Source organism: Tachysurus fulvidraco, chromosome 5 (assembly GCF_022655615.1).
Source record: "Tachysurus fulvidraco isolate hzauxx_2018 chromosome 5, HZAU_PFXX_2.0, whole genome shotgun sequence".
Taxonomy (NCBI): Eukaryota; Metazoa; Chordata; class Actinopteri; order Siluriformes; family Bagridae; genus Tachysurus; species Tachysurus fulvidraco.
In genome coordinates this window covers 32,705,262-32,727,084 of record NC_062522.1, presented here as the reverse complement: position 1 = coordinate 32,727,084, position 21,823 = coordinate 32,705,262, and the positions used below count along the sequence as shown (strand labels likewise).

Genomic DNA, 21,823 nt, shown 5'->3' with positions numbered 1-21,823 from the left:
ATAATAAATAAATATGATAACATTAAATAACGATAAACAAATTAAACAAAAACGTCTCAACAGCATGTGGCTAAATATTTCCACTGGACTAAATTCAGTGTGTCTCAGAATCTATATAAAACACATCCAGATTTGTATCATAAAGCAGTAAAGATCACTTTCTCTCTCTCTCTCTCTCTCTCTCTCTCTCTCTCTCTCTCTCTCTCTCTTATTGGCTGTAATCACTCATTATGCAAATTAGGGACAGGCAGAAGGACAGAATTAACATGTCACAATGCGTTAGGGGATTTGTACAATACATGAAACAATTAGTGTTGACATCCATGATGGTGGCATCACCTATCACAATACTGCTATTACATCATCATCATCGACTCGTAGTTAGTGATGGAACAGAAGTCCATCAGTACTGACAGTTCCACACTGAACAGTATTCACACAGGGGGTGTTTATTTATAGACTTCTAAAACATGGAGGCTTTGAGAGCGTCTCTTCATCCAGCACTCTGTCACCTCACAAGCTAACAATAGTGCAGTGAAAACTCCATCGAGCAGAAGCAGCACATCATCACCTCAGATTGGAGTGAGACGCCTGATGCCAGCGCTTCATCACAAACAAACTGCTAGAAGATTCATGTGCAAATTAAAGCCAAGAACTGCTGAAGAACTGTTCAGACCTCTGCTAACATAAGTTGTTAGCGTTCTGTAGTTAGACTAAAGTAATTTACATTAGCATTCTGTAGCTAGTCTGAAGTAATCAACATTAGTGTTCTCTAGTTAGCCTAAAGTAATTTACATTAGTGTTCTGTAGCTAGTCTGAAGTAATCAACTTTAGCATTCTGTAGTTAGACTGAAGTAATTTACATTAGTGTTCTGTAGCTAGTCTGAAGTAATCAACTTTAGCATTCTGTAGTTAGACTAAAGTAATTTACATTAGCATTCTGTAGCTAGTCTGAAGTAATAAACTTTAGCATTCTGTAGTTAGACTGAAGCAATTTACATTAGCATTCTGTAGCTACTGTAGTCTGAAGTAATTAACGCTAGCATTCCAAAGCTATTTTGAAGTAATCAATGTTAGCATTCCATAGCTAGTCTGTGGTCATTTACTTTAGCATGCTAACAGAAGTGAAAAGGCAGGTAAGTAATCATTGTAACTCTAAACAGATAAACATCTTTTTTCCCCAGTGTTCCCAGTAGTCGAAAATTATCCTGAACTCCATCGCTAACTTTTTCCCTGCTAATATGGAGCGTGAAATGTGACCCAGACTCTGAGCAGTTTCACACTCTGGAAGTCTGACGTCTGCCTTCTTGCCTCCAGTGAGTCATTTTACCCCTGAGTTTCTTTCCTCCTCGTTAATGAGTCTCTGGAGTTCTGTTCCTTCAGCAAGCTGTGAGTGATGAAGAATTCTCTCTCTAGTCTGATAAAACCAGCACGTTCAAAGGAACGCTAAATTTGGAGTTATAACGATTTCATTACTGTAATTAAACCGTAAGCGCTAAACTTTCACCTGATAGTCAAATTCACTTTACACTAAACTTTATCGATCCTTTATCGGCTCTGATTTAGTACAATCGTAAACAAGGAGACGGATTTGCATATGTGATGCTGCTAGCGGTAAAAAAATAAATCTAATATGAATCACTTTTTGGAAGCATTAGTTTGAAGAACCAGAATTTTAATACTGAACATTCGCTAGTTAACTTAGTCACATGTTTTGTTAAATGATGCTGCAGTTGCTAAGCTAATCTATTAACATAAAACACACCTCATTAATACAAAGAAACACAAAATACGTGCTGTTTTGCAAACATTGGTTTGTATGTGTTCCTTTTTGCAGGTTATATATGATTTCATCATGACATCTAACAGCCAATCGTGTTGTAATATGCAAATGAGCTCCAGACAACGCTGTCCATACACCAGGAGTATTATATTCACTGTGTTTTTGTACATACAACAAGCACGTGAATGTTTTAAAGCCATTCTGGCCACAACAGAGATTTTCCGTGTGTGAGAAATTCCTTTTTCCTTGTTGCCGCGTAACTGATGTGTGGCGTTTAATATCGAGGGAACGCAGGAAGAGCGGGGACGTGTCGTATGATGCAAAAATGCTGCAATCATTTCCCATGAAAAATTCACCACCACCTTCTGTCTGCATATAAGAAAGAATGAATTAAAATTCACAGAACAGCGATGGATGTCATGGTGATGGACGTCACCATAAGCCCTTAACAACCGTAAATACTAATCAGACCGGATGTGATACCTGTATAGATCAGAGGGGGCGTGTCTTTCGTATATGGACTAAGGTCAAACACCTCATTTAAATACACATAGTGTGTGTTGTCCTTTATTACAAGTGATGTTGGAGGGGGCGTGGCCAGGTGAGCTGCTCTGTAGATGGTCACATGACCAAAACATATAATTTATTAATTCCGTGAAAGTCGAAGCGTCGTTTGGAGCCGTGTTGGTGCCGGTCAGAGCTCTGGAGCATCAGGTGACATGAAGCTGCGTTACCAAAGATTGCAACAAAAAAAGGTAAAGGAGGAAAAAAATGGGAACGCTGTCTCCTTCATCCGTTCCTTTCTGTCGTTCTTTATTCTCCTCCTCCCATACAGGTCATTTTCTCATCCGCAGTCAGGAGCAGGGGCCAAAGTCATCGAGAATATCCATTAGCCTTAAATTATAGCCTCATCCCTCACTACCACTCCTCTACCCGCACCCCCTCTCTCTTTTCCTTCTTGCTTTCCTCCTTTTGTGCCAGATGATGGATGGAAGCAGGTTCAAGGTTGATACAGATGTCAAGACCAGGAAGGATGAATAAAGTGAAAGCGACACACATTTATCAGTATCACAGGAGCTCTCCTTTCCCAGGAGTCTGTGTGTGTGTTTGTGTGTGTGTGTGTGTGTGTGTGTGTGTGTGTGTGTGTGTGTGTGTGTGTGTGTGTGTGAGAGAGAGAGAGAAAGTTCTGCCATCTGTAATGGCATTTATATTGTATAGTTACAGCAATACATTTACACAGAGCTTACACACAATAAACACTCGTTTAACACAATCTCCCTTCATCATAATCTTCATTTATTAAAAAAAAATAATAATAATAATTTTTTTTGCTCGTATAAACGCGCCACTAGTGTTTTATTTTAAATGAGCATATAAGACGTATAGTTAAAAATGATTAGAATCACAGCCCATTAGTGGAATTTTATTTATTTAGTTAGTTGTAAATTCATGTATGAAATTTAACTTTTATGTAAAAATTAGAGTTTTTATTATCCCAAAAAAAAAACAAGATATCAAATTTAGGTTAGTTTTAATTCAGCTGATTTTTAAGTATTAAAATTTATGTTTACGAGTTTTAATGCAACTTTGTGCTTATAAACAGCTCTATGGAAGACCTTTATCTTTATTTCATGATTTTTTTATTAATTTACTTTTAATGCACTTGTATTTTAGGTTCAGTTTATTTATTAAAATGCCTAAATTAATCTTTAAATATAAAAAATTTAAATATAGACTGTAAAGTTTATTTATTGCAGGGAAATATGAAGCATTTTTTTATTATTATTTTTAATGAACTTGAATATTAATATTTACTGTATTTTTCATCCTACGGTTCCTCTGCAGAACCGTAACCACAAACTCGTAGCTCCGACGATCAGAAATCGACCCCGGACGCAGCGGAGGACGTTAACGTCTCTGCTTTAAACTCTGATCGCATTCAACTTCCAGTAATTTGATTAAAAAACGTCAGCAGGTTTGAGTTTCAGGATTTTAGAGTATTAGATCACGTCTGTCTCGAAAACCAAATCTTTTCAATGCATCATTTTTTTGTGTCAGACCTGCAAGGAGTTTCAGAAACTGCTTCCTCTCTGCTTTTTGTTTCCTTTGTCTCGAGAAGAAGCAGAAGCGCATTAGAAGTCTAGGAAACACATTTCTGAAATTGATTTCTTTCCCTCTCTGAATATCTCGAGGCCCACTGATACCTCGCTTTTGTTTACACAGGCCTATGTGTTTCTTGACTGGCGGTGGCACGGAGATAAGCAGCCGCACGCTCCTGTTTTATTCAACACGGCCTTTTCTAAACGCAGCTAAATCTGCTGCTGGCATGCGCACACACACACATACACACACACACACACGCACACACGCACACTCGTATCCTAATCTTCATATTTGTGCTGTGGAGCTTGCCATCGGTTCAGCCATGTAAAACATTAATAAGAATGGAAATGCTATTTCAGGGCATAGAGAAGTGTGTTTGCTGGCCACACACACACACACACACACACACACACACACACACACACACACACACAGAGACAGCAGGTCTGAGGCAACAGATGTTAAGTTAAAGAGCTCGTCTTGATGATGATGATGATGATGATGATGATGATGATGATGATATTCTTGCCTCTGCTCCAATAGAGCTACAGTGAGAAGATACAAGCATATAAATAAAAATAAAATAAAAACAAACCTAAAAACTCGTCAGAAAGCTGCGTACTATACTGTACCACACATCTCTGTCTCTCAAAACTCTCTAATGAGAAACAAAAGCAACAAAAATAACATTCTAATGGTTGTGCTGTTCGACAGCCAAGAAATAAAAATACTTAAAAATTGGCAAAGGTAGCAATTAATTCCACGAATAGTTACAGCAAGAGAACAACAGAGAATACTGCAAATAACACCGGTCTGAGAGAAAAATAAAAGGCCTGAGTGAGAAGAGGAGGAGGAGGAGGAGGAGGAGTGTAGGAGGAAGAAAAAGTTGCCGTCTGTCTCTCCTGGGGCTGTTTGCTCACTAAAACTAGTCCTAATTTAGGATGTTTAGCTAATCAACATTGTGGGTGAAGAAGTTTAGTTGTGGTTCAGTCTCATGTTCTCTGATGATATTTTATGAGAGCGAATTTGAACAGTAAGAAAAATAAAAGAGGACCTAGAAATGAAAACCATTAAAATATTTCTTTCCAGGGACAAACAACCGAGACGTAAAAAAAGACTTTGCTTCCCTCTGTGATAAAACAGAGATCAGAATCTAAAACCATGCTGAAAGTTCAACTCGAGACTCAGGAATCATTATTAAATCTACAGAGTCTCGGACCACCGAAGCAGTGAGGACTGTTCAAACAACTCAAATGACAAAATAACATTCAAACATAAAATGTCAAATACAATACAGAGAAATAAAAATAAAACAAAACAAAAAAGGTCTGTGTGAAAGAGAGGTTTAAATGGACTGATAGAGTGAAGGAGTGAAACAGGTAACAGGTGTGTTGGAAGTCAGGTGAGCGTGAGTTGTGAAATCTGGCCTGGATTGGTATCAGGAGAATTCAGGAAGTGGAAGTGAGCCAATCGGTTATGTCTTGACAGAAATATCTAACTTTTATTTATTTGTTTTTAACGAAAAAGATGGAAACTTTAAAGAAACTCGTGTCTCATTCTCTTTAATTTGTTTTAGTTATGATGAGTTTCAGTAAAACTAAAGAGGTCCTAGAACAAATCTTTGAGGAATTTCATCACTCTCTCACTCATTCCCTTCCGCTTATCCGAACTTCTCGGGTCACGGGGAGCCTGTGCCTATCTCAGGCGTCATCGGGCGGAAACCGGAGTACCCGGAGGAAACCCCCAAGGCACGGGGAGAACATGCAAACTCCACACACACAAGGCGGAGGTGGGAATCGAACCCCAACCCTGGAGGTGTGAGGCAAACGTGCTAACCACTAAGCCACTATCACACACACACACACACACACACACACACCCCCCCCCCCGGAATTTCATCAATAAAATATATTTATATATTTTTATATTTTTATACCAAGCAACAAGAAACTGTTTCCTCATCATGAGTAAGTCAGTGTTTTTCTGTTTGTCTAGTTTTGGTTTGTGCATGAGTAATAACACACATCTGAATCTAAAACTAGTTTTCCACCAGTTACCCAGTTACCCAGTTACCCAGTTACCCAGTTTTCACACTTGATTTACTTAAGAATTAAATGAATTAAACTAATCAGCACCTTTGAGATATCTAATAACCAACATTTCTCTGCTCAGTTGTGCTGTACATAGAATTTGGTTAGAATTTCCATCTGTTTGAAATGAATAATGAAACAGATATGAACATGTTTAGAGAACAAAGTTTTTGTTTTATCTCTACAGTAGAACTGTGTGATATTTTTACACTGCAGCCAGCGGGACTTTTCCTGACACAGATTAGAAGAATTAAATTCATGACTACAGATAAGAACAAACAATAGTGTCGGATATTAAAAACCTTGCGTCAGTCCAGACAAACAGGATGTTTGGGGATTAGTTCCAGCGCCGAGGAAAGCAGAGGCTTCGGCTTTGTTACTGAGCGTTTTCCCTCCTGAGGTATTGATTTTCACTCTGGATGGAAATCGACTTCTGTGTAAAAAAAAATAAAAAAAAGAAGCCTGACTTCCTCGGGGACGTGAAAACGTACCGTAGTAATGTGATTGGCAGAGAAGATGTGGTTTTCAGAACAGACAGGAATCTGATACCTGTTTTAGATGCAGTCGTGTCCATGATCGTGTTGTGTTCCTGTTCAACTGAACACTGGTTTCTGCCATCAAAAAAAAACCCTTCTGTACACAAACTTGTGTGTGAAAAGCACTTTGGGGGCAGAGTCAATGCAAATAGACTCATTTCTAAATTCATTTATTCACTGTGCTGCTGAATTCTCCATTCTCATTGGTCAGAATTTTCTCGAATTTTCTCAAATTTCCTAATACATTTCTGTACATTTCTATAGTAACAACTCTGTGTAAAAATAACGTAGCTATAAGGCAGGAACAATAATGCGGTCATTATGTGTTTTCGTGTGCTATAAAGTCTGCAGGAAACAAACAGTGATGATCAAATTGATCTAGAGACATCATCGAGATCATCATGCGACAGGTCGTGGTCATTAAGTGTGGATGTTAATTTAAGGTTGTTTGTGATCTAAAAACACAGGCCATTCATCAGTCATCGATTTACCGTCTCAAGGACGTTTCTGCTTGTTCAGTAACTCTGTGTGTTACAGGAAGTTTCTGAGCGTCCAAATCCCCCCCCAGTACTGTAGCATTGTGGGTCAGTGTGACCTGGAGAAGACTCAACTCACCAGCATCCAGCGTGCAAACTTATTACCTGTCTGTCGATCCAACACGGTCTTTAATCTCCACAGAGACAGAAAGAGACATGGGTTCAAGGCAGAACATGAGATTTTCAGGGCTGAAAACACACACACACACACACACACACACACACACACACGAAACCTCAGCCTGGTCCTTGACTCTGATGCTTGTGAAGTTTTTCCTGGAATTAGAAAATAAAATCATTTCATTGCTTCATCTTCTGAATTCTTAGCAGCGGTGTAGTTTTAATTAAAGAATTTTTTTGGTTTCCGTAATATTTCACTTAACGGTAACAATTATATAATGAAATCAGCTTCTTCAGTCAGTATTTTCTATCCCGTGACTATTGAAAACTGACTAACCACAGACATGTAAACGCTGCTAGCCGAAATTTGTCAGAAGGGATCGGAAACATTCCATAAACAATAAAAACGCGATGCACTTATTTCCAGGGATTTCAGAACAGCATAACAGATATTGTGTCATTGGGCAGGTGTTGCCTATTTGGTAATCTAACCTTAACCCTAACCTTAACCCTAACCGTAGTTTTTGTTGTTTATTTGTTTTCGAAAATAGCTTAGCTGTAAGAAAGAGGGCGTTTTTCCAAGACCTCCAGAAACACGCTCACTTTACGTCGTGGTAACGAATCCCCTGAAATTTAGTGAATGCCAAAATGAACATCTCTTAACAGAAAGTCCGCATGAATTAGCCGCTACTATAAAAACGGTAAATTATCAGAATGATTGGAAAAATCAGATAAATTTGGGAAGATTGTGTGAATCTAAACAACCTCAGTCTGATTGGTCTACAAAACTATTTCCTCATAAAATTCCTGCTTTAAGGCGAAAAATAAAAACTAGGACAAATAAATGTCTTTCTTTTATTAGTTATATAAGTTACATCACAAACTTGTGTAGTCATAAAAATTCACAGTCTACATTCAAATATTTTAGTTTGATTAAAAAATAATCTTCTGCACATGTCCGTTTAATGCAGATCGATGTTCCAGTTTGTTCACTTTGTTGTGTAGAGTTTATTTGACCTTTGTCATGATGGACATGTCTTCACTATCAGGGTTGCCTGATCCTCTGCTTTAACCTCAGGAAATAAACACATGATGCAAGGAGTACAGTCGGTTATTGCTTCCTGTTTGAAGGGGAATCGGAATTACTTTTTTCTGTCCTGTGAATATTGGAGTGGACTCTCCTTCCATTGTGTGAAACATTACGCAGGGTTTCAGGAAAATCCCAAAGCTCATGAGAAATCCGTCATAAGCAGTCCTGACACAGTGCCACTTGTCCTTTACGGAAGTCCCTGCAAGGACACACACGTCTGTACTTTGCACTGAAGCCTGCGCAGCTGAACAGCAGAGGCTCTTTCTGTAGGCCGCACTCACGTGCCGTCGTGGAAAAGGCCGGAAAAATGTGATTCATCTCAAATTCCACCACTTCACACTGCACCTGCAGCCTGAAAAGAGACAAGATGGAAAGATTAACCAGACATCAGAGAGAATGAAAAGAATGGACAGAGTGGAATTAGAGAAAAGAGAAAAAGGGGCAGTTTAAATGAAGAGAGATGGATGCTGGAGAAACCAGGTGACGTACTGCATGTCTGGAAGAAAAGAGGAGGAGAAAAAGAGTGATGGAGTGGATAATGAAGAGAAAAAAATTCTCTTTGCGAGAGGTCCCGGGTTCAAATCCTGGACGAGCCCCCAATTATGTTACGTCTCGTTATGGGTCTAGAGGATATGAGGACGTAACACGTGAAAATTTAATTACCAAAATTCAAAAGAATGAACCTTTGTTCTATTGGTGAAGTGTGGCGTGTGTTCAAGTAAACAGGCATGTGCTGTGGTCAGTGAGGTAACAACATCCAGCGTCCTGATCCACACCTTCCCTCCGTAACTCAATCACTTCATCCAGCTCACATAAAACCAAGAATTATTCCTCTGTACATTATTGTGCTTCTCAGAAAAAAACAACACATAAAACATATAGCTGATCTCACCTTAGACTAGAGGTTAAAGATACATCTTAGTTTTAGGGTTGAGGTTAAAGATTAGGGTTAGGTTAGGGTTAAGAGTTGGGTTAGGTTAGGTTTGGGTTAGGGCTGAGGATAAAGGTTAAGGGTTAGGGTTAAGGGTTAGGTCTAGGTTAGGTTGGGGTAAGGTTTGGGTTAGGTCTGAGGTTAAAGGTTAGGGTTAAGTGTATAGTGGGCGATGTTGGATTTTTAGGGTTAAAGGTTAGGTTTGGGTTAAGGGTTGGGATTAAGATTATAGGTTAAGATTAAAGTCACTCACTTGCTCAGCGCCTCCTTGTTATTGACGAAGCGGAAGAAAGCAGGTTCACACACCAGGTCTGAGCTTCTGCAGGCATCCACACAAGACTGCCCCTCAGCCGACACAGTGAGTCTGAGCGCACTGAGCGGAGGCCATGAGGGCGGCGCTGTCGAGTTCACTGCCCACGAGACGAGCCCCGAGTCATCGGTCCGCATGAACACACCTCCAGGCCAAACCACAGACATGTTAGTGGGGGGGAACTGAGCCTCCGGCCCGCAAAAATCCTGCCACAGTAAATAGAAAAGTATTATCACAACTACTAAAGTGTTTTTCCTCAATTTCTACAATTTAATCTCTATCTATTTTTTATCATATACCTTTTTTCCATTTCTTCCTTTCTTCCACCCCTTCTTTTTCTTTCTTTCACTGTACCACCTTCTTATTTATTATTGTTAATTGCTCTTCTAGCTTTTCTCACACAAAATCTTTTTCTTGTTCTCTTTCTTTCTACTTTTACATACTTTGTATTTTTTCTATTCCTTTCCTTCTCTCTTTCTGATGTATTACATTTTCATTCTCTCAAAATACTTTTCTCTAATTCGTCTCTGGTTTCTTTCCTTTTCCCCTCTTCCTTTGTTGTCTCCCTCCTATTTTTTTCTTTTTTCTGATTCCATTGCCAACACATTTTATTACCAACACCTTTCTCTCAACACACACACACACACATACACACACATACACACATACACACACTCAGACCTGATGCTGGATGTAAGTGTGCACTCTTTCCAACATTCCCTCACAAGTGTATTCATATGGCAGATAAGGATCCACCTGAAAGACACACACACACTCACAGTTTTTATAACTTAGTTAAAATCCATTTTTCCTCACTGCCTGTCATTATTCAAGCTAATTACAATATAAAAAAAGGGACTGCGGCGTATTATTCAAAACAGACAAAAGCACTAATTGCTAAACTGGTGGAGTTTAATGGCCTTCGCTTCATGACAGTTGGGATTCGCTGAGTTGATAAATCACATTTTTATTCTCCTTGGCCATAGACGTAAGCGATCTCGTACCTGAAAGACGTTCTGTAATAAAAAAAGGCACACATGATTAAACTGATTAGATTTTTAGTCTCATGAGGAAGCGACAGAAGGATGCAACTAAAGAAAAAAAATGAAAACATGCAGCAGATGAAACGACATGCGTTCGGGAACATGTCGTGAGCACAGACGTGATGATTCTCAGGATTTATCTCTTTTCTGCTGTGGGGTAACATCCAGGCATAAACCCTGAAATGATTGAATATTCTGGGTGGATTTCAGGATGGTGCATGATTGACAGCAGCAGATTCGTATTTAATTTAAAATAGTGAATTAATGAAACGCAGCAGAGGCTCATGGGATTGATCAGCCATGTTTCTCACTCATTCCAATCAAAACATTAATTAAAATCACTTTAATATCTCTTTATATGCAGTAATTCGCATGAGCAGTTATGAACAATGGTTAAGATTAAGGTTGAGGTGTGCGGGCTGTGGGCGGGGCTAAGTGTGGAGTTAGGAGGTGGAGTTAATGATCATATTCACAATGTGATTTATTGTAAATTACTGGAAAACTCAGAGAGAGAGAGAGAGAGAGAGAGAGAGAGAGAGAGAGAGAGAGAACTGGAGGGAGACTGAAAGAAAGGAGACAGGCAGGCAGAGAAAGAGAGGATAGATAGATAGATAGATAGATAGATAGATAGATAGATAGATAGATAGATAGATTTCTCCATTCTCTCTGTCGTCTCCATTCTCTCCCTCCTCTCTGTCTTCTCCGTTCTGTTCTCTCCGTTCTGTCCTCTTAGCCTCCCGTGTCCGTTTCCTGCGGCTAGCCACAATCCGGGGGTTTACGGATCGATGGACTCGTCGTGCCTGCCGAGAGCCGAGCTGCTCATATCCATAGTGTCTAATTAACGTTTTCCTCCCACTGATTTCCTGCTGCTTTTTTCCAACCACATGAGAGATGTTTACTGGAGCAGTTTGACAACAAACCTCACCCACGTCAGTCTGTGGTGAAGGTGTTGGGATTATTGAGACGTCACTGACACTCAGCTGTGATTAAGGAGCTTTAAGTAAAGGCTAACGTTCTGTCCAACGACTTCTTGTGTGTTTCCCAGAGGAAGCGTGAAGATTAGAGACAGAACATCATTTCATTTCTCTCACGGTCTCCTTTCTTCTTTCTCTTTAATTTCTCTCTCGTTTTTCAATTTAAATTCTACATTATTTCTCTCTCTCTCTCTCTCTCTCTCTCTCTCTCTCTCTCTCTCTCTCCTCCAGCCTTTGATTACCTTTTTTATTCCTTTATACCTCTCTTTAATATCTATTTCTGACTCAATCCAATTCTTTCTTTCTGTCTTTCTTTCTCCTTGCCACCCCCCACCCCCCGGCTTTCTATTATTTTCTCTCTCTCTCTCTCTGCTCTTTCTTTCTCTTTTTACATACTTTACTCTGTACTTTGTTCTGTTTTTATTTATTTATTTATTTATTTATTTTTATTGGGGGGGAGGGTTGTACTCTACCATAAAATATTCTCTCTGTAATACTCTTTAAGCATGTGCTAATAGATACACAAGAAAAATCTGGTACAGTTGAAGAACCAAGAAGATGATTTGACCAATCAATGATCTCTGCTTTTTCTATGCCCCCCCCCCCCCAAACCCTTTAACAGAACCTCGTGTTGTTAGAAATGGCCTGGAGTTGTGCAATAAGCAGCGTAAACACTCTTTAGTCTGATTCCACACGCTGCACTTATTCCTCGGTAATCAGATTAAACCTGCTCTCAGCCTGATGTCACCGTTTATAGAATAATTGGGATCTAATTGATTAATCGTTCATTATTCGATAATTCATTCAAAAGGAACAAATTAACTGCTAATCAACATGTAAATGCGAGAGTCTGTTTGCTTTCTCGACTGGAACAGCTGCGTGTGATTTAATCAACACGACCGAACTGTAAAGTCTGTTTTCACACAATAACCCGATCATCACGCCGCAATCCTCGTCCTGAAACGTCTCCCTATCTGGGATGAGTTACGTGACCAGGTTTATCAGATCATGTGCAGTTTTCTGAGATTTATTTCTTTAACAGACCTTATCGATAGATTCGCCTCATTAAGAGAACGTAGAGTAAAATTTTGTGTAAAATGAGAGACAAAACTCAAAGATTTATTCATGCATTTCTTTGTCATTTTTTATAAATAAAAAGCATTTACTTTCACTATATTTGTTCTTCAATTCACGGATTTGTCTTTAAATATACAGAAAATTGCAGCTTTTATTATTTATTTATTTATTTATTTATTTATTTATATTTTTCCGCCATGTTTATCCTGGTTATGTGTACAACATTGAGCTAAATTATTTTAACCGCAGCAAGTCTAGGAGTTCAGCTCTCTGATTGGTCAGAAGGTGTTTATTGATTCTCTCGAACGGCAGCGCTTATAGTACCACAGGTTTATATTACTGCACTCATTCTGGTAGGGTATTGTTTCCATAGCAACAGCTCATTCACTGGGACCTGTTCAGAGAATGAAGCCAAATAACCAACTTGGAAACAAATGTGCTGAAGTTTTGTGAAAGAATAAATTTATTTCTGTTTAATTTGGAAGGAGTCTCCAGTGTCAGCACTTTATAAGAGACAGAGGTAAAGCTGTAATCTTCAGAAGTGAGGTGTTTACAGCAACATGGATATTTGAGGCTGGTGAAGAAAGAGAAGTAACTTTAAATGGATAGAAATAAGAATAATGATGTGCTTGAAAGTCCTGGTGTGTTTTATTCCTTGGTATGACCTCCACTACAGATTTATTCAGAACCCTACAACAAGGTGTTCTCCTACCAGACAGCGTAGAGTAGAACCTTTAAAAAGATCAGAACAATTTATTATTCAATGAACCCTGAAAGAACTTTTGAAGATGTTGACCCTTGCTACATCACATCTTTTGTCCTCTCTGCCTTGACTCTACCACCTAAAGTAATATAGTTTTCACCTCCAAACTTCTAACGGATTATTATTAATATTTGACCGTTAATAATGTCAGTTTTTATGGCTACCACCAAGCTGCCAGTCAATTGTGTTCTGTAAATACATCAGAAAGTCAGTATCACACCTTCATCTTCTGTACTTACCTTCATCCTCATGATCTCACGGACAGCGGTTTCAAACTCCTGGGAATTGTTGTAGTCCACGGTCATGACATGAGGTCGGCCGATGTACTGCTCGGCATACGGGTGCTGAGAGGAGACCTGGTCAAAGAGAGAGAGAGAGAGAGAGAGAGAGAGAGAGAGAGAGAGAGGGAAAATACACACAGATCAAATTTCTCTGATTCAGCTCAGCAATCCAAACCACTTCCATCCTAATATTTATTTAACGTTTCTCAGTGACACATAAATAAATGCATCTGCTACAGTATTGTTCAGGATTTGAGGAGCTTCTGTGGATATACTGTACACATTTACAGCGGCTAAGCAATAACTCCAGTTGAGATTTAACACTGCATCATTTCATCCTATTAAAAAAATCCTGTACAACATCGATAAATTTTTAATATCATTTCCTCCATTACTTCAGAGAAGAAAAAAAAATAATATCCAGGTGCTGATTACCCAGATTTAGTTCTTGTACTTCTTCATGAATTAGTGATGATCATCATTTTTAGATGAGTCCGTCGCTCTGTACCGAGACACTCACCTCTCTGGACGTTGGCTTTCCTCTAAAGAACTCATGATTAAGCGAGCTGTGAGGAGGACGAAATTTGGGCTGCAGAAAAATGCATCCGTTGGCTATTGCTTCTAAAGGGGCGGGGCCTTCGTAAGGAAAACCGAATCCAATAAAGAGCTAGATGGGAATTAAAAGACTCTGTGTAAAAGAATGTAACGCTGAGATAAAACACACCGCGTGATGCTGCTAGGCTTTGGATGGTATAAAAAGTCACCTTGGCCTTGCGTAGAAGCTGTTGGAGGTCCTGTTGAGGCAGCAGTCCGTGATTTTTAACAAATGCAGGGACCTCAGGGGGGCGCTGTGTCTCATAGTACACCGTCCCATGTACTTCCATATAGTGATGTAGAATCTCCAGGAACTTCTCTTTACCCTGGAGTTGGATGAACACAAAAGATATTTAATTTCTTAGAAGGAGGCTTTTAAGCTAAATTTACATTCAGTAGCAGGACGTATGATGAGCACAGTTCTATTTGAATAAACTACACTTCATTTGAATATTTTAATAATTTGCCAAGTCAAAATAGCAAAATAATACATTACCAATGATATCCATAATAATCTACTGTGTGCACTGGAGTTTCTCATGCCTTCATTCTTGCAACATGACATAAGATGATGTGCTGGATCAAGTGCTATTTTGTAAGCTGCTGAATAATGAGCCATGTTGTTTAATTAAACCCAATTTGCACTGATTAATGTTATCATTACAACCAGAACTATTTAAGGAGCACTAAATTGCACCTCATATTAGATTTGTTTTACTGCTCAGCATCTTCTGACAGACTTTTTTCAGTCAGAACCACGTTTCATTAATAACAACAGCAACATATTCAAATCGCTCAATCTGAGTCATTAATCACTGTGTATTTATCTCCAGCACCGGACCACCAGCTGTCCTTTTTTTTTTTGCTTCTAATCTATATTCACTGTTCAACCTCAAGCCACCAACTTAGCCCTCAGGTTAAGTTTCCAAACCTTCCAAATGTCACCTGGCACCACCTCAAAGAGACGACTGCCCCCTCACACTAAACACTCACTGTGACAAGCCTCATGGCAGAACTGTATCGCTGCCAGAATGTTAAGCAGGTGGCAAGTTTCCGGATCTGAAGACTAGCACCGTGATTGTAAAATCCGCTCACGTATTTTTAATGGCTTTTTAAAGCTGGCTGCTTCAGAAATGAAAGGAGGCTGGAGGTGGCTGACAGGGGGGTAGAATCTGTGAAGGGGCAGAATCTAGCAGGACTCAGATGATGGACTGAATTATTATTAGTATTATTATTATTATTTTTGCTCCCATAAAGCCAATTCAAATCATTTTCTATTCAAAGCTTCAATCTGAACTGTCACAAGATCATTTGGAAAGCGTCAGAACCTTCAGGATTCGCAAAGCATTCGAAACACATATTGACGAAAACAGAATTAAAATAAAGCCAAAAGAGAGGCAGTCGAACAAATCCTAGTTTTTATTACATTTGTTTAAAGAAAATAAGAACGTCCTTAAACGTAATGATTTAATCAGCAGATATGAATCATTAAATAGTTTTATGAATAAAAAATTCAATTACATTTATTTGTATCCCTAATGGGGGGGCACGGTGGCTTAGTGGTTAGCACGTTTGCCTCACACCTCCAGGGTTGGGGGTTCGATTCCCGTCTCCGCCTTGTGTGTGTGGAGTTTGCATGTTCTCCCCGTGCCTCGGGGGTTTCCTCCGGGTACTCCGGTTTCCTCCCCCAGTCCAAAGACATGCATGGTAGGTTGATTGGCATCTCTGGAAAATTGTCCGTAGTGTGTGTGTGAGTGTGTGAGTGAATGAGAGTGTGTGTGCCCTGCGATGGGTTGGCACTCCGTCCAGGGTGTATCCTGCCTCGATGCCCGATGACGCCTGAGATAGGCACAGGCTCCCCGTGACCCAAGTTCGGATAAGCGGTAGAAAATGAATGAATGAACGAGTGAATGAATGGATCCCTAATGATCATGTCTGAGGTGACGGTGGCAAGGAAAATGTCCCTGAGATTATATGAGGAAGAAACCTTGAGAGGAACCAGACTCACAAGTGAACCTCATCCTCATTTAGATGACACTGAACAGGAAATAATGTCAATGTAAATAATGTCCTTTATACAGCAGAATATAGTCTAGTGGAATTAAGCAACCAAGAGCTCCTAAGGAACTAACAGGTCAGAGCACATTTCTGAGTTCACCACAAACTCAACACAGTTATGACTTTTCAAATTTCAATCCCAGCTAAACTTTCCTTCACATTACAGCTACTGGTACTATTAGCCTCCCGCTATTCTGAGGATATACATGTAATATCTTACAGTTAAACTCATAAATGATGATCATCTTTTATGAGTAAAGATCAGAGGTCTTTTTAAAGGTAATAATTCTATATATATATATATATATATAATTTGTGTGTGTGTGTGGTATAATCATATATTTAGCCTTAAGCTGACTTTTTAGCATCTGACAATTTCAGGATCTAAAACAAAAGCTGTAGAGAGATTTAACAGCAAGAATAAGACATAATATCATCACTGTAGTCTGTAATCTGCCACTATGAACACTGTATTCATCTTATTAGGCTTCATATGGATTGTTATTTTCATGGTAGCTAACATTATTGCATTCTAGGTTAGCAAGAACGCCATTGTTTTTTAGTTTGATGTTCACTGGTACTTTCTACTCTATCATGGTTAACTGGTTCTGCTGTGTATCACACATGTATTTTGAATAAAAGTAAAAGGTGAAAAGTCTAAAAGATCTGTTGAAGTTTGTGAAAGGGACATAAATACAGATGTGCGGCTCTTTTGACACAAGGGCATATATTTATACACTGACTCTTGTCATAATGGGATTTAGGGGTTTTCTTTTCTTGTTTTTTTTAGTAACTCAAATATATCTGAAATTTTTCATTGCCAAACTCCCTTAACAAATGTCCCAGTGGCACAGAGGGAAGGGGTCGGAGGTGGTAGTGATATTTAAGATGAGGAAGAACATTTTCTGCATGTTAACAGTGTAGGAATGACTTCATTAAGTAATTACATCCGAATGATTGCATTTCTCTCACTCAGGTCTGTTGGATTCAGGTCATTTTCAATCTTGGTGTATACCATATTGAGCTGTTGCTGTTGACTTCCACTGTCTTACTAACCAGCTTACTCTACTTAACATGGGTGGTGTGTAGCCATGATGGGAGGCCACAAGGATCCATATCTTGCTCCATAAGAATTTTCCAAACGAATTAGGAGATTATCTCCAGTATTTAATGCTAAAGAAAGAAAGGGATTCAGTTTGAAGATGGTCTCGGAAACCGGGTGCAGAGATTCTATTTCAGTTGAGTTTAAAGGCAAAGCTTCCAAAAATATAATCAGGGTTCATTCTCATGCCACTTCAACAAACTGGTATTTATAATAGCAGGAAGCTTCACTTGCTTGAGACTAGTGATCATTTATTGACATTATTAGTTTAAACTGAAGTATAATAATTAGACATCTGTGTAAGTGTTGTGAACTCTCTCTTTTTAACTGACACAAACTGGTAGCCCATCTTCCCCTCCTCATATCTCAGATCTCAGCTCTTTCACCTTCATATCTCTCTCTCTCTCTCTCTCACTCACTCATTTTCTACCGCTATCGAACCCCGACCCTGGAGGTGTGAGTCGAAAGTGCGAAGCACTAAGCCACCGTGCCCCCCCTCCCCCACCTTGAAATCTGTCTCAGTAAATTGATAATGTTTGGTGTTCATTAATGTGAACCAAGTCTAAAGGCTTGTCTTAGCTAATATAAAACAATATATACACAATGCACGTGGTCACCTGACCATCGGTTCCTGACCATATGTGCTCTTCCACTCTCCTGCAGAGCTTTCTACTATATGTTGGAGTGGATTTGTGTTTATTCAGCTACAAGAGCATTAGTGAGATCAGACGCTGATGCTGGGATTTTAAGGAAACTCCAGTCCCAGTTTATCTCAAAGGTGTCCAGTGGGGTTGAGTCAGAGTCAGGGCTCTGTGCAAGACACTTGAGTTCTTCAGTTTAACCTCCACATCTCCACACCATGTCTTTATGGATCTGCTTTGTTCACAGAGGTGTTATCGAGTTTATAGAGTTTGGGCCTCTTAGTCCTAGTGAAGGGAAAGCTTAAGGGTAGAGCATCTAGACAAGGACATTCTAGACAATTCTTTGTATCTGACTTTGCGGTGTGTTTTTTGGGAAGAAACACATATTGGGGTGATGTTCATGGACGCACACATCTTTGGCTATATAATGTACTTCAGAGAATACCATAAACAACTACAGGCTTAGGTTATTCATGACTTCTCTACCAGGATGCCATTGTCCAGGGGAAGCTAAGATTGGCTGATGGGGCGATTATATAAATGTTGTCTACTCCACACACAGCAAGTGTGGAATCAGCAAGTAACTGAATAAAATCCCAGAGTTTGAGTAGAGCATAATACCATTCGGGTTGTTGAATGACCCTGTCAGATTTTTGCCAAGGAAGCCACAGTATACCCCAATTTACCCTCCATTTTACTCACTGATCTCAGAGACTGGGGAGTAGAAAATGACTCGCTGGACAAGAGAGAGGGAATTTAAAAAGGTTAAGGAGTAAGAGAGCTTAGAAGCAGATTCACAAAGTACAAAAAGAGATGTGTAAGCAATGAGGAAATTAAGATAAAGTGTCAGAGAGAGGACTCAGGAACAATAGAAAGGAGGAGGAAGTGCACGGAAAGAAGAAGAAACAACAGAGGAAAGGACAATTAGAATATTAAATCAAAAGGTCTATGCGGAAAAGAAAGAACGATGTTGGGAGGAAGAATGATAAATCGAGGATGTTGATGGAAGAGCTCTGCATGCATAATAAGCAGAAGGGTCTCAGAGGCGTGAAACTTTTTTCCACACACAGATGCCAGCAATCTGCTCTTGAGGATATCAAAATTCTCAGCTCTGCAGAATCACAGTAAAAGAGAGCCAATTGTACAGCAAGAACCTTACAGCTTTGATTGCAGACCTGGAGTAAATAACACAAAACTCAATTCTGTTCTACCTAAAAGCCTGTAAACCTCAGCCCTGTGATCCGTTTCAGCAGGAACACGTTTGCCAGGAGAACTTCTGATGAAGTTAAATTGCATGAGAAGGCAACCACAACCCGAGGCAGGGAAACGAAACACTAGGAAGGATCGGAGAACACTCAGAAGAAATCAGGAACTCCGTACCGACACGGCACATGTAGTTCACAGACTCCGTGGCTGAGGGATTTCTCAAGGAACCATCTAAATTTCAGAAGTCAGTAGCAATAGGTGCAGCTCTGACTGGGAGTGAAGTTCCGTCAACCAGTCCTGAGACCTGGATTAATGATCACCTGCTCTCATGTTCAGACCCCAGTTTTTAAAGGACAGCTGGAACACCTGAAATATCGATTTGCAGTGATCCTGATAATTTTACAGCTAAGCTACCAACCCCAACACCATCAACACCTCATTGTGATGCGTAGCTTTCAGCCGAGCAGAGGTGCATGAACACAGGATGGTGTTTATTCCGGGAAATCCAATAATTACTGTCAAAATCAATATACTGTAGTTTGGTAATAAATCAGTAAAATTCATAATCAGATGCAAAAATAATCACCAGAAAGAAAACTGGAGGAAAAAAAAGAGGAAATTGGGAGCTTAAAAAAATGCCTATTTTTTTTTATCTTTGGTAACTCCAGAGTTTAACAAATATACATTTTTTAATAAAAATGTTAACACCAACTTATCAACAAACAATTCATTTTTAATTTTGATAAAATGACTCTTCTACCTTTCTACTGTTTTCTTTCTAATATTTTTCATATTATTTTAGTCCTAGATTTTAGACCAGATTCTGTTTGCTTTGTTTCCATATTTTACACCTTCTTTGTTTTTTAGTAGTTAATTTTAATTTCATGCTTTTCATTCTTTATATATATATATATATATATATATATATATATATATATATATATATATATATATATATATATATATAAAGAATGAAAAGCATGAAATATTTTTATATATATAATTATAATTAATAATTAAATTAAATAATTTTATATATATATATATATAATGTTCTCAAAGTATGGGTGAGTTTGACTCGGGAAATAATGAAATAATGTGTGATCAAGTGAAATCTTAAAAAAAGTACATAAATAAAAAGTAAACCTCACCTGAAGCTGCATCATGACGGCATTCAGGAAAAAGAAGAGAAAACCGTTGTAGTTTAGACAAAACTCCGCAGATAAATAAACAGCTTCTGGTTTACAGAACCATCTCTGTACACAGTTAACAAATATCAAGCGAGTTGTTAAGGTTCTCGAACTTCAGTTGTAATAAATTCAGACAGCATCCATTCTCATTCGTGTGTCGTTCCACGATCCAGAGCTTCGTTCCACAACACGTCCCTTTGCGAAGTCATTTTAGTCTAAATTAAAGTCAAGGCTTAATTTTTTTTAATCTTTGCCCAGATAACGTTATCTCTCGGATTGTCTGCTCTTCGACAGAACCTTATCGAGTGCGGCTTCAGAGAATGGCCTCGGGTTTTAAGATGATGTTAATGATTAATTATTGACATTAAAGGTGGGGTCTCAGATTTTTGAGAAACGCTTCAGAAAACCGAGTCGAGGCCGAATAATAAACAAAAATCAAAACAAAAATCAAAACAAACGTGTAGCCAATGAGCAGAAAGGGGCGTGTCTTGTCAATATGGGCGGAGAGAGTGTTCGGTGCGCGTGTGTGACGTTAGCAGAAAGCGGTTTTAACATCGACATGGAGGATAAAAACAAAGAAAGAAAGAGAAGAAAGACTTACGATAAGGACAAGAAGTAGGACGTGTTAATATAGGATCAGCTTTCCAGCGCTGGAGAGAACTGAAGGAGCAGGAAGTTGGCCACATATTCACAGGTTGGAGTTTCCCGAGTCAATAACTCCTGAGCTAAACGCTGTTACTACACAAATAACACCTCTTTTCTATCGTAGTAATGTAGAGAGGCAGCTACAACCGCGTTTTGTGTAGTAACAGCGTTTAGCTCAGGAGTTATCGACTCGGGAAACTCCGACCTGTGAATATGTGGCCGACTTTACTTAAGACGCCGAGGCGCTTTTTTCCTTCTCGATAGGTGAGTAACGTTGGTTTTGCTTTGTTACACAGAACTAATATATGCCTTTGTCCTTTACATGATTATGCTTGTGTGGCATTTTTGCTTGTTTGTTTATCTACAATCGTATTGTTCTTCCTTTCAGCTATGATAAAGACACTGTATGTGTGGGCGGAGCTATCGATACAGGGGTGGGACCCGTTTGGGTTAGGGGTGTGTTTGATTTGGTGATTTTATATGTCAACATTGGCTTTCAAAAATCGGAGACCCACCTTTAATTAATTAATTACATTTTAAATTTAAATTAAATATAGTAATTACAATTACATTTTAGCTTAAAGTTTTGACATCGCGGTTGTAGTGATAACAGAGGCACAAGACTTGAAAGTAGAGGCACAAACACCGCTAACGTGGGAGTGTTCGCTCGGTCTACCACAGGAACACCATCACTGAAGTGAGGAATAGGAAACTGATGATCATGACTGGGCTATTGGAATAAGATTTAAG

At 39.0% G+C, this 21,823-nt stretch overlaps 1 protein-coding gene across 2 annotated transcripts in view; it reads right to left on the bottom strand.

The window, feature by feature from the left end:
* Positions 1-8,009: 8,009 nt before the first annotated feature.
* Positions 8,010-21,823, bottom strand: part of LOC113663648 (alpha-1,6-mannosylglycoprotein 6-beta-N-acetylglucosaminyltransferase B-like) — a 121,639-nt gene continuing 107,825 nt past the window's right edge. The window contains exons 12-18 of one of the 2 annotated variants that reach the window (XM_047814335.1): positions 20,390-20,494; positions 14,402-14,557; positions 14,158-14,304; positions 13,596-13,712; positions 10,181-10,255; positions 9,443-9,705; positions 8,010-8,610 (exon numbers count right to left, since the gene is read on the bottom strand). In XM_047814335.1, coding sequence (XP_047670291.1) covers positions 8,412-8,610; positions 9,443-9,705; positions 10,181-10,255; positions 13,596-13,712; positions 14,158-14,304; positions 14,402-14,557; positions 20,390-20,494 — 1,062 coding nt within the window. In that variant the 3' untranslated portion in view covers positions 8,010-8,411. The remainder of the gene's footprint in view (positions 8,611-9,442; positions 9,706-10,180; positions 10,256-13,595; positions 13,713-14,157; positions 14,305-14,401; positions 14,558-20,389; positions 20,495-21,823) is intronic. The other variant, XM_047814336.1, reaches the window with a different exon arrangement.